Below are 20,117 nucleotides of genomic sequence, written 5' to 3'. Positions count from 1 at the left end.
CCACCAACCAAGAACAACCCTCCAACAACCAATGAGTAACCCTGGAGTAACAACCCTCCTGTGAGCAACCCTGAAGGGTGCCATTGGCACCCACTGGAACCCCAGAGAAGCGCCCTGCATTGGGGTGATGGGTGAGTAACCCCAGAGTAATATGACAGTAACCCTAGCTTGGAGTAATGCTTGTGTGGCCATAGGGTATGTAGTAACCTGGGAGTAAGGAGTATTCCACCCATCAGTGTATTGGATAACCCCAGTGGGAGCTGTGACCTGCAGTAGTGGCTGAGTAACTTCAGCATCAAGAACATGCAGTAACTCCAAGGGACCAAAGTAAGGGCTGAGTAACCTTGGAGTAAGCACTGTGAACCCCCAATGGGCTGAACACGCACTGGGGGGAGAGAGTACCTTGCTCGGAGTAAAGAAGCAAAGCAAAGTGCGTGTATCCATGGAGTATCCTTGGAGAAAGGGCTCGGATAAAGACATGGCACGAGGCAATGGTGTAAAGTCTGAGTAAGTCGTGCAAGGCGAGCAAAAGAAGGGGCTGAGTAAGCAAGAGGGGGGCTTTGTATCACTGCGTAGTAGCAAAGAAGGTGCCATTGTGTGACCCTAAAAGCCCTCTAGGGCTGGCCCCCTAAGGCCTTAGTAACCTCTGAGTAAGGCCTAAGAGCCTCCTGAGTCCCACTTCTGAGTACGGAGCACGTCAGTGTCGAGAGGAACTCCTCACTGAGTAAGATGGGGTTTGTGTAACACTGGAGTAGGGCTTTGAGAAAGACAACCTGGGATTAAAGCCGTAAGTAGGGACTATTGAGCAGGAGAAGGCTGAGAAAGCTCTGAGTAAAGGCTGAGTAAAGGCTGTGCCAAGGAGCTGGACAAGTGATGGGAGAAGCAAGGCTGAGTAAAAGCAGAGTAAAGGCCAAGGAAAGGGGTGGAGAAGGGAAAGGGGCATCAATAAAGCACCAAATCACCCCAAAGGCAGAGCTGAGTAAACCCAGAGTAAGGCCCCCCATGGGTAACCCTGACCAGGAGCAAATGAGCTCAACGTAAAGGCTGAGTAAACTCAGGGCAAGCCCCCCCCACCCCCCAAAATGGGTAACCCTAGGTTCTGAAGAGCAATAAATCACTGCATAACCCTAAGGTAAGGTGTGAGTAAGCTCAGAGTAAGCCCCTGAGCATCAAAGGGGAAGGTGCAGCCCCATGCTGAGTAGTGACTGAGTAACCAAGGAGTAGAAGCCAATAGCAAGGGAGCAAGGGCTGAGTAAGGCTGGAACAGGGCAGGAGCGGCCCCACAGCTGCCCTGGTGTAAAGGGCAAGTAGGGCCTGAGTAACCCTGTAGTAACGTGGGAGTAACCATGGACCAAGCCCCCCCCCCCAAGCCAAAGGGACCTCCCCCAGGAGGTGAAGACCCCCCCCCAAGTAACCCTGGAGTAAAGTGTGAGTAACCTCAGAGGAAGCTCAGAAGGGGACACCCCCCCCCCAAAACTGCCCCCATTGTAGCCCCCACCTCCAAAGCCCCCACCCTGGGGGAGGGGGCCCAATATAGACTCTTCTTTATAATATTGCCTTGAAAAAATAAAACTCGAAGGAAATCGGGGAGGGGGAGCCCCAAAATCAAGGGACCCCCCCCAAAAAATAGGATGGGGGGGGCTCCCTATTACAAGGGGTCCCATGGGATCCCCCCCTAAATCCAGCAGCAGCTCTTCGCGGGGGGGGCATAGTAACACTTCGGGGGGATCCCCCTTTAGTTCTAGGGTGCCCCCCCAATCCATTTTGGGGGTTCCCTCCCCCAGTTTGGAGCAGATTTGCCCAAGCTTTGGGGGCATCCCCACCCCCCCCCAGTGCTGGGGGAGTCCCAGGGCGTTGCAGCAGCGATCCGAGGGCTGGGGGGAGAAGAAAGGGTTAAGGGGGGGCCCTTAAAACCTAATTCCAGCCCCCCCTTAGAGAGTCCCCCCCCATTTTAGGGCTCCCCCCACTCGGGGGGGGGGGGCTTGTTTTTGGGGCTGTTTCCCCATTATTGGGGAATCTTCTTCCTTTTTGGGGGGTTGCACCCCAGTTTTGATGGGGATCTCTTGGGGGGCCCATGGAGGGGGGGGGCATCCTGATGTTGGGGGTCCCTTACCTGCTCAGGGTCAGAACTCAGTGTCAAGCACCCGGAAGGCAGAGGAACCTGTGGGGAATAAAAGGGGGGTCAGGGGAAACCCCCAAAATAGGGAGAATCCCAAAGGATCCCCCCAAAATGGGGTGTGGGTGTGTGTGTGTGTGTGTAGTTTTAGGGGGTCCCTGGATTTTGGGGGGGGACCTGAAAGTTGGGAGGCAGGGATCCAGTTTTGGACGGGTCCTGGATGCTGAGGGGCAGGGGGGGTCGGGGGTTTGGAGGGGGTCCCCATTTTGGGGGTGCTGACCTGGGGGGGGCAGCGTGGCCGAGCGCAGCCCCGGCTCCTTCTGCAGCTGGATCTCCTTCAGCGCGAAGATGGAGGTGGCTGCATGGGGGCGGGTGATTTGCATAAAGGGCGTGGCCAACACAAGCCCCGCCTCCCCAGGAACTCTCCTCCCAGGCCCCTCCCACCCACACTTAAGCCCCACCCAATGCTCCCCAGCCTGACCAATGGGATCCTTCCCCTGCGCCAAGACTGCACCTATACAGGCCACGCCCCCACCAAGCCCCGCCCCTTAAGTCCCACCCCATTAAGTCCCGCCCCCTGTCAGCTGCTGTCACACCCCTCTAAACCCCGCCCGTTCTAAGCCCCGCCCCCTGTAAGCTCCTCCCACAAGCCCACTTAAACTCCTCCCACTTCAAGCCATTGCACATCGCCCAATCAAAGCCATGCACCTGGAAGGCCTCGCCCTCGAAGCCACGCCCCCCGTGAAGCCCCACCCACAACCCCACTTAAACCCAATGGGCACTGCCCAATCAAAGCCCCGCCTCCCAACGCCACTCCCACAACCCCCATTGAACCCTTCCCACTGTAAGCCCCGCCTCCTTTAAGCCACGCCCCCTTTATGCCCTTAGACCCCCGCCCAGTTTCCCCTACCCCGAAGCCACGCCCCCCCAAGCCCCCCCCCCAACCCCCATTGAACCCTTCCCACTTCAGGCCCCGCCTCCTTTAAGCCCCGCCCCCCCCCCGACCCAACCACTCACTGTCGGGCAGGGTGGTGACGCGGGGCCCCAGGCAGGCGAAGAACGGATGCGCCATGGCCTCAGCCGCCGGCAGCCGCCGCCGCCCCTCGAACTGCCCCCCACCCCGTCAGGACACGCCCTCTTGTGGGCGTGGCCTCACAAAGCTCCGCCCCCTTATCCCCCCACCCCCAGCATGCAATGGTTGGGTCCATGCAGGGGGGAAGCTCCGCCCCCATGAAGGAGGGGTTTGGGGAAGGGGGTGTTGTTAAGGGGGCGGAGCTTATGGGGAAAGGGGCGGTACTAAGGGTGGCCACGCCCCCCACCCCTCACCTGCAGCAGCTGCCCCAGCAGGTCAGCACCATCCTGGTCCAGCCTGGGGGGGAAAAGGGGAATTCAGATACACCCTAGTTCCTGCTATGGGGCAGAGCCACCCCCTATGGGGCAGATACCCACACCCTAACCTCTGCTATGGGGCAGACCCATCCCCTATGGGGCACATACCCACACCCCAATCTTTGCTATGGGGCAGAGCCACCCCCGTGGGATAGATACCCTCTTATGGGGCAACTTCCTCTGCCTATGGGGCAAACCCCTCCCCACTAAGGACCACCTTCCCCCTGCTATGGGGCAGCAGCAACCCCTCCATGGGGCAGACCGTGGCGCGTGGTGCAGCAGCCCCTCGGGGGGGTACGGGGGGTACTTGTGGGCCCGGAACTCGGCGTTGGCCCCAATCCCTGGCCACGTCTCCTCCGTTGGGGTCCCTGTGTGGAATGGGGAGGGGGGGTAAGGAAGAGGACCCCAAACCCCCTCTGGGACCCCAAATCTCTTTGTATGCCCCAAATCCCCTTTATTCACCCCAAAACCCCTTTAATGTCCGAAAATCCTTTGGATTTTCCCAAAAACTTCCAATCTCTCCCCAGATCCCCCCCCAAACCCCTCCATTTCCTCTATAAACCCCCAATTTCGCCCTGAATCCCCCCAAAACCTCTTCAAATTGCCCCCAAACTTGCCCCAAATCCCTTCATTTCCAACACCACCCCCCCACCTTTCTTTACCCGAAACCCCCTTTTTTCACCCCAAACCCCATCGGTGCCCCCCCTGGCCCCTGGCTGGGCCCCCCCTGTACCGAGCAGGCGGAAGATGAAGTGAAGCTGCTCCTCCACGGTGGAGCCTGGGAACAGCGGCCGCCCCGTCACCATCTCCGAGAAGATGCAGCCCACACCCCTGCGACGCCCGTCCGAGGACATAGGGACAGCATGGAGAGGTACACATGGATATCCCAGTAGGGATCTATTGCGTATAGGCATATGCACATATATATTTGCTTATAGATGTATATGGACACACGCAGATATACGGGTATTCCAACAGAAATCTATTGTATATGGATATATATACCTCTATATGCGTATAGATACATATACACACGTCTATATGGATATCCCAATACAAATCTGTTGTATATGGATATATACACATATACATGCATATAGATTTATATACACACCCCTATACATATATCCCAATAGGGATCTATTGTATATACATATATACACATATCTATGCATATAGATCTATATACACACACATATAGATATGTATATGCCAATGGAAATCTATTGTACGTAGATACGTATACATATATATGCATTTAGATATATATACACACACATATACATGTATATCCACATAGAAATGTATTGTGGATACAGTCATATATACATACAGATAAATATACATACACACACGTGTGTATGTATATCACCATAAAAATATATATAGATCTATTGTATACAGATACATATACATATATATAAGTATACAAAGATATATATGCACACATACATACATGTATATGCCCATAGGGATCTATTGCATATAGATATATATAAACATATCTATACGTTACATACATATCTATAAATATCTATATATACACACATATATATACATATCTATATACATATCTATACTATAGATACACATACACACATATATACACACACACGTATGTATATCCCAATATAGATCTACTGCATACAGATATGTAAATACAAATATATATGTATATAAACACATACGCACATATATACGTATATCCCAACATGAATCTATTAAATATATATACATATATATATGTATGCATATGCATGCATATGTATATCCCAATAGGGATCTACTGTATACAAATACATATACACATACATACGTATATACATAAATATACACACACGTATGTATATTCCAGTAGCAATCTACTGTATATAGATATATATACATATGTATATAGCTACATATATATATACAGCTATATATATATACATATATATATGTACATGTGTGTATATATATATACACATAGATACACACGAATGTACACAGATATATATATGTGTGCCTATATATAAACATACGTATATACGTACGTGTACGATAACACACACACACATTATACGCATGTATATACTATATATATGCATACACATCATATATGCGCACATACATAGACATGTATGTGCATACGTACACATACCCATACGAAATAGATCCCTCTTGGCATCCTCACCCAAGGCTCCAGCTCCTCGTGCAAGGCCCAAAGCATCCCCATCCCCACCCTGGGAACCCCCTCTCTGTGGTCCAGGTCCTCATGCAAGGCACGGATCCCTATGGGCATCCTCATCCCAAGCTCCGGATCCTCATCCCAGGCCCTCGTGCACTCACCACATGTCGATCTGGGTGGAATACTCCGTGGAGCCCAGCAGGATATCGGGAGGCCGGTACCAGAGCGTCACCACCTCGTTGGAATAGGTCTTGGTTGGGATGGATTTAGCCCGAGCCAAGCCTAAGGGGGTGGAGAAGGGGTTTGGGGAGGTCCCTGGAGGGGGGGAAATGGGGTCCTGGGGGGGGGGGGTAATTGGGGTCCCAAAGGGGTTCTGGGGGGGGTAATTGGGATCCCTGGGGGTGCCAATTTGAGTCTAGGGGGGTAATTGGGGTCCCCAAGTGGGTCCTGGTAGGAAACGGGGGTCTTTAGGGGGGTAATGGACATCCCTAAGAAGGGGAAACTGTGGTTCTGGGGGGCAATAGGGGTCTCTGGGGGGGGTAAATGGGATCTTGTGGGGTATTTGGGGGTCCAAAGGGGTCCCCAGGGGGGTCCTGGGGGCAAAGGGGTCCCTAAGGGGATCTTTGGGGCAGGTTGGTTTAGGGTCCAAGGAGGGTGTTTTGGGGTGCAGGAAGGAGATTTTGGGGTCTCAAGGGGGTCCTGGGGAGGGAAATGGGGGTCCCAGGGTGGGTTTAGGGGTTCCAGGGTGGGGTTTGGGGGGTTTAGGGGTGGTTTGGGGTAATTTTGGGGGGTTTTGGGGGGTTTTGGGGGGGGTTTGGGGTCCCCCTGACCGAAATCCGCCAGTTTGAGGTCCCCGCGCCGGCTGAGCAGGAGGTTCTGGGGCTTGAGGTCGCGGTGCAGCACCTTGTGCCGGTGGCAGAAAGCCAGGCCCCGCAGGAGCTGGAAGAGGAAGAGCTGCCCCCCCCCCAAGCAGAGCCTCACACACTCATTGCACACCCCATTGTACCCCTTGCACACCCCATTGTACCCATTGTACCCCCCATTGTACCCCTTGCACACCCCATTGTACCCCTTGCACACCCCACTGTACCCCCCATTGTACCCCTTGCACACCCCATTGTACCCCTTGTACCCCCCATTGTACCCCTTGCACACCCCATTGTACCCATTGTACCCCCCATTGTACCCCTTGTACCCCCCATTGTACCCCTTGCACACCCCACTGTACCCCCCATTGTACCCCTTGCACACCCCATTGTACCCCTTGTACCCCCCATTGTACCCCTTGCACACCCCATTGTACCCATTGTACCCCCCATTGTACCCCTTGTACCCCCCATTGTACCCCTTGCACACCCCACTGTACCTCCCATTGTACCCCTTGCACACCCCATTGTACCCCTTGCACACCCCACTGTACCCCCCATTGTACCCCTTGCACACCCCATTGTACCCCTTGTACCCCCCATTGTACCCCTTGCACACCCCATTGTACCCATTGTACCCCCCATTGTACCCCCCATTGTACCCCTTGCACACCCCATTGTACCCATTGTACCCCCCATTGTACCCCTTGTACCCCCCATTGTACCCCTTGCACACCCCACTGTACCCCCCATTGTACCCCTTGCACACCCCATTGTACCCCTTGTACCCCCCATTGTACCCCTTGCACACCCCATTGTACCCCTTGCACACCCCACTGTACCCCTTGCACACCCCATTGTACCCACTGTACCCCCCATTGTACCCCTTGCACACCCCATTGTACCCACTGTACCCCCCATTGTACCCCTTGCACACCCCATTGTACCCACTGTACCCCCCATTGTACCCCTTGCACACCCCATTGTACCCCTTGTACCCCCCATTGTACCCCTTGCACACCCCATTGTACCCATTGTACCTCCCATTGTACCCCTTGTACCTCCCATTGTACCCATTGTACCTCCCATTGTACCCCTTGTACACCCCATTGTACCCATTGTACCCCCCATTGTACCCCTTGCACACCCCAGACCCCTTCATGTGCCTCTTTACACACCCCTTGCACACCCACTGCACTCCTTTACATACCCAGACCCCCTTTACACCCCCTTTACACCCCCCTTGCACCCACCTTGACGTTGTGCATGCTGATGACGCTGCCGCAGTCATCCAGGTACTGCTTGAGGTCCCGGTCCTGAATGGGGGGGACAGGATGGGAGGGACCCCAAAAAGGGCATGGGGATGGGGGGGGCACCCCTGAAGCCAGGGGAAGGCATTTGGGGGGGTCCATGGGGGATTTGAGAGGGTTATGGGGGGCCTTGGGAGGCTGTGGGGGGCCAGGAGGGGCTTCTGGGGTGCAGGAAGGGGGTTTTGGGGTCCCATGCGGGTTTTGGGTGCAGATGGGCCGGGTTTGGGTGCAGAAGGGCCGGGTTTGGGTGCAGAAGGGCTGGGTTTGGGTGCAGAAGGGCCGGGTTTGGGTGCAGAAGGGCCGGGTTTGGGTGCAGAAGGGCTGGGTTTGGGTGCAGAAGGGCCGGGTTTGGGCGCAAAAGGGCTGGGTTTGGGTGCAGAAGGGCCGGGTTTGGGTACAGAAGGGCCGGGTTTGGGCGCAGAAGGGCCGGGTTTGGGTACAGAAGGGCCGGGTTTGGGCGCAGAAGGGCCGGGTTTGGGCGCAGAAGGGCCGGGTTTGGGTGCAGAAGGGCCCGGTTTGGGTACAGAAGGGCCGGGTTTGGGTGCAGAAGGGCCGGGTTTGGGTGCAGAAGGGCTGGGTTTGGGTGCAGAAGGGCCGGGTTTGGGTGCAGAAGGGCCGGGTTTGGGCGCAGAAGGGCCGGGTTTGGGCGCAGAAGGGCCGGGTTTGGGTACAGAAGGGCCGGGTTTGGGCGCAGAAGGGCCGGGTTTGGGTGCAGAAGGGCCGGGTTTGGGCGCAGAAGGGCCGGGTTTGGGTGCAGAAGGGTCGGGTTTGGGCGCAGAAGGGCCCGGTTTGGGTGCAGAAGGGTCGGGTTTGGGTGCAGAAGGGCCCGGTTTGGGTGCAGAAGGGCCCGGTTTGGGTGCAGAAGGGCCGGGTTTGGGCGCAGATGGGCTGGGTTTGGGTGCAGATGGGCCGGGTTTGGGTGCAGAAGGGCCGGGTTTGGGTGCAGATGGGCTGGGTTTGGGTGCAGATGGGCCGGGTTTGGGTGCAGAAGGGCCGGGTTTGGGCGCAGAAGGGCCGGGTTTGGGCGCAGAAGGGCCGGGTTTGGGTACAGAAGGGCCGGGTTTGGGCGCAGAAGGGCCGGGTTTGGGTGCAGAAGGGCCGGGTTTGGGCGCAGAAGGGCCGGGTTTGGGCGCAGAAGGGCCGGGTTTGGGTGCAGAAGGGCCGGGTTTGGGTGCAGAAGGGCCGGGTTTGGGCGCAGAAGGGCTGGGTTTGGGTGCAGAAGGGCCGGGTTTGGGTGCAGAAGGGCCGGGTTTGGGCGCAGAAGGGCCGGGTTTGGGCGCAGAAGGGCCGGGTTTGGGCGCAGAAGGGCCGGGTTTGGGTGCAGAAGGGCCGGGTTTGGGTGCAGAAGGGCCGGGTTTGGGTGCAGAAGGGCCGGGTTTGGGTGCGGAAGGGCCGGGTTTGGGTGCAGAAGGGCCGGGTTTGGGTGCAGATGGGCTGGGTTTGGGTGCAGAAGGGCCGGGTTTGGGCGCAGAAGGGCCCGGTTTGGGTGCAGAAGGGCTGGGTTTGGGTGCTCACCAGGTACTCAAAGACGAGCGTGAGGCACTGGGGCGTGTGGACGATGTCGTGCAGCGTCACCACGTTGGCGTGTTTGAGGTCCCGCAGCAGGGACACTGCGGGGGGGGGGGGGGGTACCCGGTGACAACGAGGCCCAGGTCCTGTCCCCCCCCCGGCCCCCCCCCCGGTGCCCCGGGCTCACCCTCGCGAATGGCCGTGCACGGGGCCCCCTCCTCGTGCTCCAGGCGGATTTCCTTCAGCGCCACCAGGTTCTCGGTGAGTTTGCTGCGGCCCTTGTACACCGTGGCGTAGGTGCCCTGCGGGGAGAGAGCGGGGACATGGGGGATGTGGGGCCATTGGGGACATTGGGGACATCAGGGACACGGGGGATGTTGGGGGGACATGGGGGATGCGGGGACATTGGGGACATGGGGGACGTTAGGGGGACATTGGTGATGTGGGGCCATTGGGGACATCGGGGACATGGGGGATGTTGGGGGGACATGGGGGATGTGGGGACATTGGGGACATGGAGGGGACATTGGGGATGTGGGGACATTGGGGACATGAGGGATGTTGGGGGGACATGGGGGATGTGGGGACATTGGGGACATGGAGGGGACATTGGGGATGTGGGGACATTGGGGACATGAGGGACGTTGGGGGGACATGGGGGATGTGGGGACATTGGGGACATGGGGGGGACGTTGGGGATGTGGGGACATGGGGGACATCAGGGCCATTGGGGACAAGGAGGGGACAGCAGGCACACTGGGGACAAGGGAGATGTGGGGCCATTGGGGACACTGGGGACATTGAGGACAAGGGGGATGTGGTGACATCAGGGACATTGGGGATGTGGTTGGGACAAGGGGGATGTGGTGCCACTGGGGATGGTGGGGATGGACAGGGAGACATCAGGGATGTTGGGAACATGGGGGACATGGGGACGTCAAGGCCATAGGGGACAAGGGGGATGTGGTGATATCAGGGACACTGGGGGACACTGGGGACAAGGGGGACATCAGGGATGTTGGGGTCATGGGGGCACAAGGGCACATCAGGGCCATTGAGGATGTGGTGGGGACAAGGGGGATGTGGTGCCATTGGGGACATTGGGACACTGGGGGCAAGGAGGGGAATGGGAACAGTGGGAACAAGAGGGATGTGAGGGCCATAGGGACACTGGAGACATGAGGATATTGGGGACAAGGGGGATGTGGGGACATGGGGACAGCAGGGCCATTGAGGATGTGGTGGGGATAAGGGGGATGCGGTGACATCGGGGCCATTGGGGACCAGGGGGATGTGGGGAGCCAAGGACACAGAGCTCCCCTGGGGGGGGGTGGCCATTGGGGACCATTGGGGGGCCCCTGCCCCTCACCTCTCCCAGTTTGTCCAGTTTCACGTAGGTCTCCAGCTTCCCGAAGCCGATCTCCGACTGCGGGGAGGAAGGAGCGGTCACTGGGAGCCCCATCCTGGTCCATACTGGTTTGTACTGGTCCATACTGGGATGCACCAGGGTGACCCAGCACAAGCACGAGCGGAGGGGCTGCCCCCAGAGGGGACTGGGAGGCACTGGGGGGGGGGGGTCACTGTTAGTTCCTACCACTCCCTGCTGGTTTATACTGGTCCAGACTGGACCATACCGGGTTATGTTGGCCCATACTAGTTTATACCGGTCCCTACTGGTGTATATTGGCCCATGCTGGTTTATAGCGCTCCATACTGGTTTATATGGGTCCCTATTAGTTTATACTGGTCCCTACTGGTTTGTATCAGTCCATACTGTTTTCTATGAGTCTATACTACTTTATACCAGACCATAATACTGGTTTATACTGCCCCATATTGGGTTATACTAGTTGATACTGGTTTACATTGGTCCATACTGCTTTATATTGGCCCATACTGCTTTATACTAACCCATACCGGTTCATACTAACCCATACTGGTTTATATGGGTCCATAACAGTTTATGCTCGTCCATACTGGTTTATACTGGTTCCATATTGGTTTATACCAGCCCCATACTGGTTTATATGGCTCCATATTGTTTATACTCTCCCATATGGGTTTATACGGGTCCATACTGGTTTATACGGGTCCATACTGGTTCATACGGGTCCATACTGGTTCATATGGGTCCATACTGGTTCATATGGGTCCATACTGGTTTATATGGGTCCATACTGGTTCATACGGGTCCATACTGGTTTATACGGGTCCATACTGGTTCATATGGGTCCATACTGGTTTATACGGGTCCATACTGGTTCATATGGGTCCATACTGGTTTATACGGGTCCATACTAGTTCATATGGGTCCATACTGGTTTATACACGCCCACATTGGTCCCTACCGGTTTATACTGGTCTATACTGGTTTATACCGGCCCGCACTGGGACGCACCAGGGAGACGCGGCGCAGGCGGCGGCTCAGGGGCCCCGGCAGCCCCAGCCGGTCCAGGCCCCCCTCGGGCAGGCGGGTGTCAGCCGGCAGCGACAGGCGCTTGTTGATGTCCTGGGGGGGCAATGGGGGGGCGGGCATCAGGGACCCCCCCTCAGGACCCCCCCAAACCCCTTGCAGCCCCCCTGATTCACCCCACACCTCACAAAGACCCCCCCAGGTCCCCCCACCTGCCCCTAAAACACCCCCAGAGCCTCCAGGGCCCCTCCAGAGCCCCCGTACGTGCCCCAAGATGCAACAAGCCCCCGGAGCCCCTGTGTCCCCATGTCCCATATCCAATACCCCATATCCCCATATCCCCTACCTATATTCCTATATCCCATATCTATATCCCTATATCGTATATCCACATATCCTGTATCTATACCTCTATATCCCATATCTGTATCCCCATAGCCTATATCCACATCCCCATGTCCCATATCCCCCACATCCCCATGTCCCCATATTCCACATCCCATATCCTCGTGCCCAATATCCCCATATCCCATATCCATATCCCCATGTCCCATATCCAATATTGCCATATTCCATATCTCCCACATCCCCGTATTCCACATCCCATATCCTGAAGTCCACTATCCTCAGATCCCATCTCTGCATCCCCATATCCCTATATCCCCATATCCCATATCCATATCCCCATGTGCCATATCCAATATCCCCATATCCCATATCCATATCCCCATGTGCCATATCCAGTATCCTCATATCCCATATCCATATGCCCATGTCCCATACCCTATATTTATATCCCCATATCCCATATCCCCATATCCCATATCCATATCCCCATGTCCAATATCCCCTATCCCATACCCATATCCCCATATCCCCTATCCCATATGCATCCCCATATCCCATATCCCCATATCCAATATGCCCTATCCCATACCCATATCCCCTACTCCATATCCCATATCCCAAATCCCCTATCCCATATCCATATCCTCATATCCCCATGTCCCATATCTCCATACCCCATATCCAATATCTATTATCCCATACCCATATCCAATATCCCCATATCCCATACCCCATATGCTATAATCCCATACCTCCATATCCCATATCCCTATCCCATATCCACATCCCCTATCCCTATCCCATATTCTCATATCCCCTATCCCTATCCCATATCCATATCCCCATATCCCAAACCCCATATCTCTATCCCACATCCACATCCCCATATCCCATATCTCCTACGCTCATATCCACATCCCCTATCCCCTATCCCCTATCCCATATCCCCATATCCCTATCCCATATCCCAAACCCCGTATCCCACATCCCTATCCCCATCCCGTATCCCCCATCCCCACCTCGGAGGAGCCGGGCCGGGCCGGGTGCTGGCGCAGGCGCAGGCGCACCGGGGACGCCACCTCCTCCGAGGAGGTCCCCGAGGGGGGGTCGCTCTCCCCATCCGAGCCCATGCGGCCCTCGTCCACCCCTGTCTCTGGGGGGGGGGATAAAAAGAGGGGGGGGTCAGGGCATCCCCAAAGGGCACCCCCAACCCCCCCCAGGGACCCCTTCATGTCCTCAGTGACCCCCCCCAACCATGGGGGAGACATGGGGGGGCATGGAGGGGATGCAGGGACAGATGGGGGGACACAGGGGGGGCCATGGGGACAGATGGGGACACAGGAGGGGACACAGGGACCGGATCCAGGGACAGATGGGAACCCATTGGGGGGGGGTCATGAGGACAGATGGGGACATGGTGGGGGGGGACACACAGGAGAAGGGACTCTTAAAGGGCCAGCTGCCCCCTCAAGCCCAGCCCCTCTCTGCTGTCTTAAAGGGCCAAGCACATCCCCAGGCTCTTAAAGGGGCAGGCACCCTCCCAGTGCAAGCCCCAGCACTCTTAAAGGGCCAGGCATCCTCTTAAAGGGCCAGGCACAGCCTCCTCTCAACCAGCACCCTCAGCTGCGTTAAAGGGACAGGCTACCTCTTAAAGGGACAGGAACCTCCACTCAGTCAGGTCTCTTAAAGGGACAAGCACCTCCCCAAGCTCTTAAAGGGACAGGCACACCCCCCCCCCCCAAGCCCTCATGTGGCCCTCTTAAAGGGCCAGACACCGATCCAGTCTCTTAAAGGGACAGGCACACCCTCAATCCCCAACCCTGGCTGGCTTAAAGGGGCAGCCACCCCCTTAAAGGGCCAGGCATCCTCTTAAAGTGCCATGCACTCCCCAAACCCCTATCCTAGCCTGGCCCTTTAAGAGGGCTTTCTCTTGAAGAGAGAAACCTCCACTCATTCAGGTCTCTTAAAGGGGCAGGCACCTCTTAAACCTCTTAAAGGGCCAGGCACCCCCAAACCCCCTCATCCCAGCTCTCTTAAAGCGACAAGCACCCCTTTTAGAGGGGCGGGGTTAACACGAAAGGGGGCGTGGCTTCTCTCAGAGGGGCGTGGTCTCCCTTACGGGGGCGTGGCCTCCCTTAAAGGGCCAGCGCTCACCGCTGTCGCTGCCGTGGCTATCGCGGGGCTCCCCGAGGCTCTTCTCGGGGGCGCGGCCCCCCCGCAGCGTCATCGACAGCTGCCGCTTGATCTTCTTCATCCGGTCCATGGCGGAGCCCTACGGGGCGCGGGGGCACACACGGGATCACCCCAAACTCCTTCTTCCCCCCCCTCCCAACCACATGGGTCCCCCCCCGAAGAGAATGCGCGAGGCCAAAAGGGGCGTGGTCTCCTCAGCACCCCCACCCCCCCATCAGGGCGATACCACAGTAAGGGTTGGGGGGGGTTCATCGGTGAAGGTGGGGGGGGGTTTCTCCCGTTACCGGCTCAGCGGCGCGGGGCCTCCCAGAAGTCCTCGGCCATGGCGGGGCCGGGCCCGACCCCGCGGGCGGCTCCGGGGGGGGCCGGGCCGGGCCGGGCCGGGCGGGCGGCGGCGGGAGGCGGCGAGAAGCGGCGGCGGCGGCGCAAGATGGCGGAGGGAGGGGCGGGGCCGGATGACGTCAGGACGCAGGGGCGGGGCGAGGGGTGGAGGGAGGTAGGGCTTGGGGAAGGACACGCCCACCCCGCTCGGGGGCCAATGGGGATCAGGCTGGGATGACGTCAGGCAGCCGCCATGGCCGTCCGCGTTGACCAATGGGAAGCCACGCCTCTCCTCTAGCTCCGCCCACTGGGGCTGGAGGGGCGGGGCATCCCAAAATAGTCTCCGCCCCTTTTCCGGCGAGCGGGGGTACTCTGGAGATGCTCATTGGTTACTCCCAAGAGGATCATCCCTGGGATCGATCCTCATTGGTTACTCAGGGTCTACTCGTTGTTCATTGGTTACTCCAAAGCTACCAATAGGATCATCCCTAGGATTGATCCTCATTGGTTACTCAGGGTTTACTCATTGGTCACTGGTTACTCTAAACAGGATCATCCCTGGGATCAATCCTCACAGGTTATTCAGGGTTTACTCATTGCTCATTGGTTACTCCAAATAGGATCATTCCTGAGATCTATCCTCATTGGTTACTCCGGGTTTACTCATTGCTCATGGACTTCCCAATGCCTTACTCCAGGTTTAAACCCGCTTTACTCTGGCTTTAAATGCACTGAGTTGCACAGCCCACATGCCCTTCACCCCTCTGCTACTCCAGCCTTGCACACACATTACTCCATCTTCACACGTGCTTTACTCCAGCATTACACAGCTCACGACATGCTCACTACTTGGGTTTACACACGTTTTACTCCTGGTTTAAACATGCTACAGCACGGTTGCACACTTACTCCAGGCTTACAAAGGCTTTACTCCACTTTACACGCACTTTACTCCATGTCACATCAGGGTTACACACTCAATTACTCCAGGCTTTATTGCAGCTTCATCTATACATCACTCCAGGCTTACATATATGTTACTCCATGTTTACATGCGTGTTACTCTGAGGTTACACACGTGTTACTCCATGGTTACAGATGTGCTACTCCGTGGTTACAAGCATGTTACTCCGTGGTTACAGATGTGTTACTTTGCAGTTACACATGTGTTACTCCATGGTTACACACGCTACTCCGGGATTACATGTTACACCATGGTTACAGATGTGTTACTCCATGATCACATTTTACTCTATAGTCACACGTGTTACTCCATGGTTAAACGCGTGTTACTCCATGGTTACACATGTGTTACTCAGTAGTTACACACGTTACTCTCTGGTCACACACACGTTACTCCATGGTTACACATGTTACTCTCTGGTTACACACGTGTTACTCAGTAGTTACACACATGTTATTCCATGGTTACACACGCGTTACTCCATGTTCACACAGGCAGTACTAAGAAGGATGTGGTGGGTGTGGCCTGATGACGTCAGGGGTCAGAGGTTGCGGGGGGGTCCTGGAGACCCTGGAGCTCCCGTAGGCCCTGGGGGAGGGGGGAGGAGTCAGGGGGGGCCTGGGTTGGGGGGGGGGGGAACGAGGCCCATCCCACTCCCAGCATTCCCATTACCTCCAGCACCAACCGGATGTGAGCCCGGATCTTGGCCCCGTCCCGCGTCAGGGATTCGCTGAGCCTGGGAGGGGGGCGTGGCTTCAGGGGGGGTGGAGCCTCCCATGTGGGTGTGGCCAAGGTGGGGGGGGCTCACCCTCGCCTTCCTTTTATGGCGCTGTGGGCGTGGCCTGGCTAGATTAGGGTGTGGTCTTGGGAGGGGTTTATGGCAAGTGGGCATGGCTTTTAGGAGCGTGGCCCTGATAGTGGGCGGGGCTTCCACCAGCCAATAGACACGGAGGGGGCGTGGCCTCGGGGGGGGGGGGGCATGGCTTGCAGGTTAATGCATGGCCACACAGCAGCCTTCTGGAGGGGGCGTGGCCTCGACAGGGGGCGTGACTTGCAGGTCAATGCATGGCTATGGAGGAGGCGTGGTCAATACGGAGGGGGCGTGGCTTGCAGGTCAAGTCCCGGCTATGGAGGCAACCTTTTGGAGGGGGCGTGGCCAAGGCGGAGGGGGCGTGGCCAGCCCATAGGGGCCGTGTCTTACTGCTCCAGGAGGCGGCTGCGGCGGTCCAGGTGTCGAAGGGCCTCGGGCAGCGTCAGCTCCGCATAGAACCCATAGCCCAGAGCCACGAACACTCGCTCCGGAGAGGGGCTGGGGGGGGATATGGGGGGGTTACCGTGAGACTGGGGGGACCTTGGGGTCTGAAGAGAGGTCCCAGAGGGGCCATAGGGGAGTATTGGGGCTTGGGGATATGGGGGGGGGGCATGGAGTCCATGGGGGTCCCCTGGGTGGACCTGGGGAGATCATGTGGTCAATGGGAGGGAGATAGAGGGCACTTTTGGGGTTCAATGGGAGGGTAATGGGGTCCCACACTGCCTCATGGGAGGGGATCTGGGGTTACCTGGAGGGGTCATGGGGAGGGGTTGGGGTTCCAGAGAGTCCTTAAGGAGGGAGCTGGGGGTCCAGGGGTGTTTGGGGGTCCCAGGGGGGTTTGGGGGTACCCCCCCCACCAACTCACACTTCAGCGGTGACAAAGAAGTTGCAGCCAAGGTCGACCTGGGTCCGCAGGGGGGCGGCTGCCTCCTGGGGAGGGTCTCAGCACCCCAAATCCCACCCAGGCACCCCCCAAACACCCCCAGGGCCAGCCAGGGACCCCCAAACGCTCCCTTGCCCCCCAAATGATGCCCCTATCACCAAACAAGAGAGCCCCAAAGACCCCTTTATCTCCCCGAAGAGCAGACAGGGAACCCCAAAGTCAGTCCAGGGGATCCCAAGTGCCCCCTTGGACCTCCGCATCCCCCCATATCCCCCCCTTGGACCTCCCCATCCTCCCCTATCCCTCCCTTGGAACTCCGCATCCCCCCATATCCCCTCCTTGGACCTCCCCATCCTCCCATATCCCTCCCTTGGAACTCTGCATCCCCCCATATCCCCCCCCTTTGAACCCCCACATCCCCCCCACTTGAGCCCTTATCTCCATCCTCAAACACCCCCCAACCCCTCCGATTTCACCCCATATCCTGCCCCATACCCCGCTCCTATAGGTCCCAATACCCCCCCGGGCCCCTCCCCTATAGACTCCGCCCCCTCCCCATAGGCCCTGCACCTGCAGGCGGGTCAGGGCTGTCCGCAGCTGCAGCACTTGCGCCTGCTGCTCGAAGACCCCGTCCCGCTGCTCCTGCACCCGCCTGCAGGCCAAGGGGGCGTGGCCACGACGTAAGGGGGCGTGGCCAATGAATGGGGTGACCAATGAGGAGGCGTGGTCTCGGTAAAGGGGCGTGGCCAAGGGGCAAAGTGGGGGGGACTCAACGCGGAGGGGCGTTGTCAGCCCCGTGGAGGGGGCGGGGCTGCTGTAAAGGGGGCGTGGTTAATGAATGGGCGTGACCAATGGGAAGGCACAGGCATCACAATGGGGCGTGGCCAACGGACAGAGTGGGCGGGGCACAATGAGGGGGCGTGGCCAACCCCAGTGGAGGCGGGGCCGAGGCGGAGGGGGCGTGGCCAATGAATGAGCATGGCCAACGGGGAGGCGTGGTCGCAGCAAAGGGGCGTGGCCAACGGGGCAGAGTGGGCGGGGTACAACGAGGAGGGGCGCGGCTGAGGCGCAGGGGGCGTGGCCAATGAGGAAGAGTGGTCAAGGAAGGGGGCGTGGCGATAGCGGCGAGAGTGGGGGGGCAAAGGGGGGCAAAGAGGGGGGTGTAGGCGGCGTGAGGGGGCGTGGCCGCAACGCGCTGACGTCACCCACCGGAGGTCGCGCTGCAGGACGTCGCTGACGAACGCCTCGTAGCGCTGCGCCTTCTCCGCCGCCGCCATCGCCGCCGTTACGTCATCGCGCCGCGGGGGGCGGAGCCAAGGGGGGTTGCGTCATCGCCGCGCGACGCGGCGGGAGGAGTCACCCGTGTCCCCCCCCCCCACTCCTTAAAGGGACCCTGCACCCCGGGTCTATAGGCACCACGGTAGGCTCTATAGGGGCCCCTGCAAGATCTATAGGGTTCCCTACGCCTGGCTATATAGGGACCCCCCATGTTCTATAGGTTCCATAACTCCCCGGCCCGGCTCTATAGGTGCCCCTATGCTCTATAGGGTCCACAGGTCCCCTTGCAGGCTCTATAGGGTCCCCTATGCTCTACAGGGTCCACAGCTCCTCTTGCAGGCTCTATAGGGTCCCCTATGCTCTACAGGGTCCACAGCTCCCCCTCCAGGCTCTATAGGGTCCCCTATGCTCTATAGGGTCCATAGCGCCCCCTCCAGGCTCTATAGGGTCCCATAGGCTCAATAGGGTCTATAGCTCCCCCTCCAGGCTTTATAGGGTCCCCTATGCTCTATAGGGTCCATAGCTCACCCTTCGGGCTATATAGGGTCCACTGTGATCTATAGGGTCCATAGCTCCTCCAGGCTCTATAGGATCCATACCTCGATACCCCATTCTATAGGGTCCAAACCCCCCATATACATCAATAGGCTCCCTATAGAGTCCAAGACACCTATAGGGTCCATCGCCTCCCAGCCCCATAGCACCCATCAAGTAACACAGTAGCAGCTCTGGGCCTTTATTGCCCCCCTCCCCTTCACCGGGGCGCGGAGGATGGGCGTGGCCAAGCGGAGGGGGCGGAGCTTACAACGTGGGCGGGGCTTACACACGGACACGAGCACAAACGTCACCATCACGTCACTGCCCCCCCCCCCACACTCCTCGGGGGGGCGGGGTTTCTGGGGCACGCAAGGGGGGGGAAGAGGGCGGTCCGAGGTTCTATAGGGGATATAAGGGGGGATATGGGGAGGATACGGGGGGGATACCGGGGGGATAAAGGGAGGGATATGGGGGGCAATGGAGCCCCCCTTTAGTCAGTGAAGAGGGAGGCGAAGCTCTGCCGCAGGGACCGGAGACCCTCGGGGCCCCCCTGCTCAGGGGTGGGGCTGGAGGGGAGGAAAGAGGCGGGGTTAGGGGCGGGGCCAAGATTTAGGCCCCGCCCACCCCATCCGCCTCCCCCCCGACTTACCTGGGGGGCTGGGCTGGGCCTGGTTTAGGAGCCAGAGCAGGTTTGGGGGCAAGGGGCGGGGCTTGGGGGCGGGGCTGACGCGTGGTGGGCGGGGCCTGCGGTCCCGGGGGGCGGGGTTGAGGGGAGGTGGGCGGGGCTTGAGGGCGGGGCTGAGAAGTGGGTGGAGCTTGGGGACGTGGATGTGTTGTGGGCGGGGCTTGGGGGCGGGGCTGTGGGGAAGTGGGCGGAGCTTGAGGGCGGGACTGAGACGTGGGCGGAGCCTGAGGACGTGACTGCGCAGTGGATGGGGCTTGAGGGCGGGGCTGTGGGGAGGTGGGCGGGGCTTGGGGGCGTGACTGCACAGTGGGCGGAGCCTGAGGACGG

The 20,117-nt window shown here is 58.1% G+C and overlaps 2 protein-coding genes across 6 annotated transcripts; both read right to left on the bottom strand.

Moving 5' to 3' along the window:
• Positions 1-1,526: 1,526 nt before the first annotated feature.
• On the bottom strand, positions 1,527-14,732 carry CDK16 (cyclin dependent kinase 16). Of its 3 annotated transcripts, none has more exons than XM_080635826.1 (17): positions 14,596-14,732; positions 14,273-14,390; positions 13,138-13,271; positions 11,756-11,866; positions 10,727-10,783; positions 9,545-9,659; positions 9,364-9,458; positions 7,792-7,854; positions 6,503-6,626; positions 5,834-5,954; positions 4,239-4,336; positions 3,768-3,873; positions 3,443-3,485; positions 3,134-3,224; positions 2,397-2,474; positions 2,114-2,161; positions 1,527-1,874 (listed from the first exon to the last, which is right to left on the bottom strand). In XM_080635826.1, exons 2-16 carry the CDS (start codon positions 14,379-14,381, stop codon positions 2,124-2,126), a joined length of 1,383 nt encoding a protein of 460 aa, XP_080491952.1. In that variant the 5' UTR covers positions 14,382-14,390; positions 14,596-14,732; the 3' UTR covers positions 1,527-1,874; positions 2,114-2,123. The 3 variants fall into 3 exon arrangements, 2 of the variants coding, with proteins under 2 accessions (XP_080491952.1, XP_080491953.1); XM_080635827.1 differs by having other exon boundaries at positions 13,138-13,265; XR_013958580.1 differs by lacking the exon at positions 3,768-3,873.
• An 869-nt stretch (positions 14,733-15,601) lies between these two features.
• On the bottom strand, positions 15,602-18,591 carry UXT (ubiquitously expressed prefoldin like chaperone). Of its 3 annotated transcripts, XM_080635744.1 has the most exons (6): positions 18,500-18,591; positions 17,861-17,942; positions 17,273-17,337; positions 16,798-16,905; positions 16,269-16,332; positions 15,602-16,184 (listed from the first exon to the last, which is right to left on the bottom strand). In XM_080635744.1, exons 1-6 carry the CDS (start codon positions 18,565-18,567, stop codon positions 16,131-16,133), a joined length of 441 nt encoding a protein of 146 aa, XP_080491870.1. In that variant the 5' UTR covers positions 18,568-18,591; the 3' UTR covers positions 15,602-16,130. The 3 variants fall into 3 exon arrangements, with proteins under 3 accessions (XP_080491870.1, XP_080491871.1, XP_080491872.1); XM_080635745.1 differs by lacking the exon at positions 17,273-17,337 and having other exon boundaries at positions 16,735-16,905; XM_080635746.1 differs by lacking the exon at positions 17,273-17,337.
• Positions 18,592-20,117: the final 1,526 nt, after the last annotated feature.

The sequence above is a fragment of the Psittacula echo genome, assembly GCF_963264785.1.
Source record: "Psittacula echo genome assembly, chromosome: 28".
NCBI classification, from domain to species: domain Eukaryota; kingdom Metazoa; phylum Chordata; class Aves; order Psittaciformes; family Psittacidae; genus Psittacula; species Psittacula echo.
This window is presented reverse-complemented; position numbering and strand designations above follow the sequence as displayed.

Coding starts and splice junctions, on each gene's coding strand:
- UXT (XM_080635744.1), bottom strand. CDS start 18,567: ATGGCGGCGGCGGAGAAGGCGCAGCGCTACGAGGCGTTCGTCAGCGAC. Junction 17,338..17,860: donor CAGCCCTGACCCGCCTGCAG/GTGCAGGGCCTA, acceptor GACCCTCCCCAG/GAGGCAGCCGCCCCCCTGCG. Junction 16,185..16,268: donor ACATCCGGTTGGTGCTGGAG/GTAATGGGAATG, acceptor CCCCTCCCCCAG/GGCCTACGGGAGCTCCAGGG.
- CDK16 (XM_080635826.1), bottom strand. CDS start 14,381: ATGGACCGGATGAAGAAGATCAAGCGGCAGCTGTCGATGACGCTGCGG. Junction 6,627..7,791: donor TCAGCATGCACAACGTCAAG/GTGGGTGCAAGG, acceptor GGGGGGGGGCAG/CTCTTCCTCTTCCAGCTCCT. Junction 5,955..6,502: donor CCTCAAACTGGCGGATTTCG/GTCAGGGGGACC, acceptor CCACCCCCTTAG/GCTTGGCTCGGGCTAAATCC.